The sequence below is a fragment of the Glandiceps talaboti genome, chromosome 5 (genome assembly GCF_964340395.1).
Source record: "Glandiceps talaboti chromosome 5, keGlaTala1.1, whole genome shotgun sequence".
Classification (NCBI taxonomy): domain Eukaryota; kingdom Metazoa; phylum Hemichordata; class Enteropneusta; family Spengelidae; genus Glandiceps; species Glandiceps talaboti.
The window spans coordinates 2,330,001-2,336,708 of NC_135553.1; the positions used below are offsets into that span (position 1 = coordinate 2,330,001).

Here is a 6,708-nt window from a genome sequence, read left to right on the forward strand (position 1 = left end):
TAACAACTTTATTTATTGTTCTTTCTTACTACAGAATATTCAAAGTATTGTGGAAGAAATCGTTGCCAAGGAGATGTCTGATATCCATCTAGGATTGGTTGAATACAGAGACCATCCTCCACAAGACAGCACCTTTGTAACACGTGTACTGGACTTCACTCCATCCTTGAATACTATGCAGAAGAGAATGGATAAAATGTCTGCAAGTGGAGGTACGTAGTTTTATGCTGTAGCTATTTATTTTTTTATTATCAAGCACAAAATTTCTTACTTTGTGACTTAAGCAATGTAAATTATGAATAGGTATAATAAGAATCATAGGAAAAATGGACAGTTATTAAACTGACGTTAAAACTGATATACAAACGAAATATTTCAGAACATTTTCAAAGATACCAGTTGAAGTTATTGTACAACAACCAAATGTTTCACTTACAATGTTTCATCAAAATTCAAATTTTAGGTGGTGACGGTCCAGAAGCTGTAGCTGATGGTCTCTACAAATCGCTGAAGTTGAAATGGCGCCCCCAAGCGACGAAAGTTTGCGTCTTGATTGCTGATGCTCCTCCCCATGGTCTGGATACAAGTGGAGATGGCTTTCCAAAAGGTATTATAAATTCAAAAGAACTCCAAATATTTCTTAAATATATCATTTATATTTAGAAATAAGCTTTCTTGCAACTTATTGCTTGAATTGGCAGGTTTGACAACATAATTTCATTTAAAAAGTCCCGTAATTTCATAAAGTTCAAAATTGGAAGTTCCCTTTTCCTCATTTCTTTTCTCTAAGTACTAAAGACTCCTCTCCAAATATTTCAGGTTGTCCATCTGGTCATGATCCCATGAAAATCGTGCGTGAAATGGCAGAGAAAAACATCACTTTATACAGTGTAGTGTGTGGATCCTATGCTGAAGACTTCAAAGATTTCTTTATGGCTATTGCTCACCTGACTGGAGGTCAATACGTGTCATTAAAAGATGCTAAACTATTGTCAAAGGTCATCATAGGGGGCGCTAGAGAAGAGATGTCACTGCAACAATTGATGGATGAAGTTAACAATGAAGTGATGCAGGAATATCGTGCAAAAGGAGGACGAGTTGATGAAGATGCCATGGCAACCAGAGTTGAAACAGCTCTTAAAAAGAGAAGTGAGTATGATTTCAATATATTTGTAACCCAAGTTCACAAGAACTGTAAATAAATCAATTATTGTCTTGAACTGAATTATCTTATCTCTTTAATATATCATTATATTTAATTATCTCCTTATACTTGTATTACAGAACGAACTGCTAAAACAATGACTGGTGCTGTCACCGATTTACCTGAAGTATCTGAAAGATCAAAACGAATTGCAGAGTTAGAAAGTATGGCAGATGTTTGCAGTGAATTGGCAAAGCCCGAAACAAGTGTAACAGCGACTCCAGCGGCGACTCCAGCGACAACAAGCTGTAGAAAGAGGAAATTAGATGATACAAAAACCACTACTTCACCATCAAAGAAAATGACAGTGACAACAGCTGGGTCTGCAAAAAGAAGACACACACTCTCTTCCCCTGATAGGTAAGTAGTCCAGTGAAAATCTTTAGTCTTATTCAATAATTTATATGGTCTATAGTTGTGATACTTTCCCCTACTCAGTCGACGTCAGATCTGATGTGTTAGAATGTAAACTTTAGTTTTCATCAGGAGTTATTGTCATTGAATAAGGTGTGAACAAAATTTGATGTCAAACTATTATCCTTGATCCAAACTTTTTTGTTTTCTACTTTCGACAATTAAAGTACATTTTGTACTCATTTTTTTCTGATTTTCATTTTCCAGTGATGACGACGTCGCCCAAACGAGAGCACGGTCCAAGTGTCCAGTGACCGGAATCTGTACAGTGTGCTGTCCCTCATCATCATCACGTTCATGCTGTGCAAAGGCTTCTGGGAGAAAATCACCAACACCACCACCAGTATCACCAAGTATAAGTACTTCCACAAAGACAAAGGTTTACAGATCTGCCAGGAAAACTATTGTCGTCAAATCTGCCATCGCTTCAACATCACCAAAAACAGTCAGTATGGATGGTGAAATCGCAGTTGATGAAAGTACAGAAGTTTCATCCAAACAAGTTCGAAGATTGGTGAAGAAATCCATCGCTGTCAACAAGTTGAAAAGGTCATAAACTCAATGTTGGATTAACTTGTGGATATTGAGTTATACCGTTCATCGTTGACAAAGCAAAACTTGGAATTCACAAATTCAAAGTGAACTTACGAACCATTTTGTTGGATTGAATTGGACAGAGATTCATTCAATTATGCAATGACTAACATGTCAATGAGTGAAAATGTTAACTTTGTCACCCACTTAAATTTTACAAAATGTCTGCTTTATTTTACAGTTGTGAGATTTTTATATATTAGTGGAATCTTTTGGTAGAATTTATTTATTTTCATATATACTTATCCAGAATTTCCAAAGACATATTTTTATATTTGCGATATTTATCAGATTTACTGCATGTTATTAGTAAAGACTTTAAATAAACGCAATTTACATACATTGAAGGTTTGAGTACCCATTCCTCATTTTTTTCATGGGAACTTTACTTTATGTCAGTTATCAAGATCGATACATTTCGCCCCTCTAACAGAACGAATCATTCCAAGGATACAGTCATCTCTTAAAAGAAATGTAAATTCCTTCATATAACATTAAAAATAACATTTTAACATTAAAATGGCATGTAAAATCAATCGCATTCTTAGGATATATCTCTTGTTTTCAGAGTTCATCAACAAACGAATCAACAAAACAAAACAAAACAAAACAAAACAAAACAAAACAAAACAAAACAAAACAAAACAATACTTAGCATGACGAAAACAATCCTAACGGAGACATGCAGTGACACTGACTGATTACTTAATGAATTGGTTAATTAAAAAGTTCCCAATTTTACTTTCTCTTATTCAGGTTCATCTACAAAACTCTACGGTGTCAGACATGCAACATCGGCATATTCATACTTGATTCGTGTTGTTTTTGCGCATGTCCATTTCCCAAACAATCGAATGTTGTTTTTGCGTTCGCCCATTTGATTTCCCGAACTGTAAATTGATCTAAGCTGTAGTCTCGGTTGCCCAGCCTCACCGCTGATTGCTTACTTCTCTGCTGGAGTTGGCCAGAGAGGCTGGGTAACTCATTTTGTATCTAAATTGCAGTCTTGCACCGTGTCTTGTTCTCCGCCCCTTAAAATAAATGGATTTTGGTAGGATAATGGACTTCATAAGCTTCATGTTCCCCTTCTACATTTTTCTAAATAGCGCCCTCTACAGTTCATATATGTATGTTTTAAGTACATTGAGACAACGAGAACAATTGTAGTTGGTATTAAACATAAAGTTACATCCAGATGGTTGCCAAATATGAAAGTAAAGGGACTGGTATAATATAGCACGAACTGATAAAAACACTGAACAGATAAATGTCATGTTGAAATATGGAATAATAGACCATATGAAAGTGTTTATATAAGCTTGTTTATTGTTACTTCCGTTTGATTCAGCTTTAATATACGAAATTTTCATTAAAGTTGGAAGAGAACCTTTAAAAAGTATAAGGAATAAAACATCAATTATCAGCGAATGATTAGACACTTCCGTTTGTATGTGAAAAGAATAGCAAAATCTGATGCTGTGCACTTGTTGCCCGTGATAGTCATGGTCCATCATAAAAAGGTGGTACAAAAAGTCTGTCTGTCTGTCTGTCTGTCTGTCTGTCTGTCTGTCTGTCTGTCTGTCTGTCTGTCTGTCTGTCTGTCTGTCTGTCTGTCTGTCTGTCTGTCTGTCTGTCCGTCCGTCCGTCCGTCCGTCCGTCCGTCCGTCTGTCTGTCTGTCTGTCTGTCCGTCCGTCCGTCCGTCCGTCCGTCCGTCCGTCTGTCTGTCTGCCTATGAGTACTGAGAATGAAAGGTTTGAAGCATTGATTCTATGGCGTGTGTGTGTGTCTGTGTGTATTGTGTGGGTGTGTGTGTGGGGGTGGGGTGGGTGAGTGGGGATGTTGCGCGTACCGCGCAAGTGTTGAGAATACTAAGTATGCAACATTATACATGCGTTACATGTAAAGCCAAACTGTATAGTATGACAAGCAGACGGTTACCCCGGCCAACACCTATGTTAGTTGAGTACAAAGCAGGTGACAAACACCACCGACCTGATAAATCATATTAAAATAGACTAAAGGTCAAGTTTATGGTAGAAGCACAAGTGTTGACGAAAATCCACTTACTCGTAATATCACATTACTAATGGAACATCTATATGTATAGCTATGCATGGCTGTATTAACAATTGTTGTAACATTAAGACTGCTTGAGTCATAGGGCTTGATTTCTCGTTATGTGTGCATGGCTTTGAAAAAGTGTAGGTTTGGGACATGGTTTGAAATTTGATGATTTGGAAGAATGGGAAGTGAGGATTAAAACAAGTTAATCTCAGAAGATTGGATGTAATGTGTGTTATTTGAGAGTTTGAGTAGGGAAGGGAGGTCAGGTATGGTATACTGTTCTTGTATGTGTATGATTGTGTGCATTGTGTACGGCTGTTTCCTATAACAGGCCTTGAATTTAAAACCAATTTTACTACAATAAAGTCACTTTAGGAATTTAAACAGGTTACAATCTTAAATATGTCGGTAATCATGTCTAATTTAATGTTTGCAATAATTGCAATTCTAGTAATATTGATTTAGCTAATCAAATGTAGTGCAATGTGTAAGTGTACATTGTGACTAAAACGCCGGGAAGGAGTTTGAAAACTTTGCAATGGTCGATTTGATATTTGTTACTACCATTTGACAGATATCTACAGAAACAGAAACTATGGATGTAATTTTAATAGTGGGTTTGATCGGAGGGGTCTATTTCAAGCTTTCACTGCTTACGGAAATCGATAAAAGTATTCTGTACATTTTTTTGCAAAAACGATTGCTTTTCAAAAGAAAGTTTAACTTGACAACATTATTCATCGGTGTCAAATTAGCTTGATATACCCCCAAAAGTCACAGAATACCAGAGATTTGTTTCACAAATTATTCACAAATACTTTTGGCTATTAGATCATGTATAGAAACCCTTCTTCAGAACAGAGTTGTTGCAGTCTCCGTGAGCTAGGCTGGATAGTCGACCTGCCAAGTGTTTTCACACAAATGCTTGGCAGGTAGATTAACAAGACTACTAATATAGCGGCTACTCCAATTGAATAAAGATAAAGGTGAAAGTTAATTTAAAAATCCAGAAATGATAAGAATTGATAAAATTCGTGCCATTATGTTTTTATGGTATTATCTTTTAATATCACGAGTAATTGGAATATTGACTACACTTGAGTGAGGTCGTGAGATGATAAGTATTTATTGAAAAAAATATAAATATATTGAAATGATCAACTTCAATGCATTAGAAGATAATTAAAAAGTAACAGCTATCTCCTTACTTTATTTTCACTAAAATAGATGAAATGAAATCAGATTATAAGAGTGTAGACAGATCAAACAGAAAATGATAAATCATCACTTGAGTGTACATGCTGCTTTGCATATATAAAATGTATGGGTAAATATAATCTCTGACTCTAGATAGGTAATCAGAAATATACACTTTACAGTTCTCTTGGGGAAACCGTTATTTCATTCACCTGCTGTGGTGCAGGTGGGGAGGTTGAAATGAAATAGGGTGGGTGATTTCTAATTTCTAATTTCAAGGCAGCCGGCTAAGTCGCAATTGATTTTTTTTAACATTTCAAATGAAATTTCTCGCAGAACAAAATGTGTCTTTCTTCGGGTGATGCAACGAAAAACAAATGGTTTGTCATAATAGTTTACGTTGATGAAAATGAATAGACAATGTATATTGACCCTTACTTAAGTAAAAAAGTCACAAGTTACGATTTAAAAAAAAAAAAATTCTCGCAGGCCAGAATGAGCCTAAAAAAACAAAGGGTTTGTCATATTGAGGTTATGATTTACGATGTTGATTTTTTTAATTTTCAATTTGTTGACAATAATACACTAATTTGCATAATTGTCAAGTGTATAGTAAAATACCAGTAGTCAATCATTGTAAGTTATTAATATTTATTCCAGCATGTCATGTCACTGTATTTATTATGATGTTGGTGGAATGAACACAGTCGTAGAACACAAATTCAAATTATAAATGAACTTTTTCGCGTATTTAAGTGACTTCAGCGTTGGGTGCTACAAAGACGTTGGCGAAAGAACCCTTCTAAAACTAGTCTAGCTGCTAAACCTCGGATGTTCTTACGATACAATAAGATACACGACCGAACATCAAGCCCTCAATACGTACTTCGTTCACTTATCGTATCGGAAGAAAGCCCGAACGTCTAGCAGCAAGACTATGCTACAACTAGCTTCCTACATGAATGTATTCTAAAGAAAACGTGATATCTAATGGAGTGTGGTACAATCACGAGGTGTGTTTTTTGTGCGAAATTCGAGTATAACTTGATGACGGCATCATCCAGTTAAATAGACTGTAAGATACGTCGTGTTGTTCAGCTCTATCAGACTTGTTAGTGCTGCTGGCTGATAGGAAAGACTAAAGGGTTTCCACAAGACAGTCATCGGTTCAATGGCGTTGAAAAGTTGAAAATGAGGGGGGTATATACTGTACGTCACCTTATGTGTATTGAAA

At 35.9% G+C, this 6,708-nt stretch overlaps 1 protein-coding gene across 1 annotated transcript in view; it reads left to right on the plus strand.

Moving 5' to 3' along the window:
• The window catches only part of LOC144435670 (uncharacterized), a 3,120-nt gene extending 458 nt beyond the window's left edge, over positions 1–2,662 (plus strand). The window contains exons 2-6 of the mRNA XM_078124275.1: positions 35–212; positions 464–607; positions 820–1,149; positions 1,285–1,564; positions 1,826–2,662. Of these exons, the coding sequence (XP_077980401.1) occupies positions 35–212; positions 464–607; positions 820–1,149; positions 1,285–1,564; positions 1,826–2,174 (1,281 nt within the window). The 3' untranslated portion in view covers positions 2,175–2,662. The remainder of the gene's footprint in view (positions 1–34; positions 213–463; positions 608–819; positions 1,150–1,284; positions 1,565–1,825) is intronic.
• Positions 2,663–6,708: the final 4,046 nt, after the last annotated feature.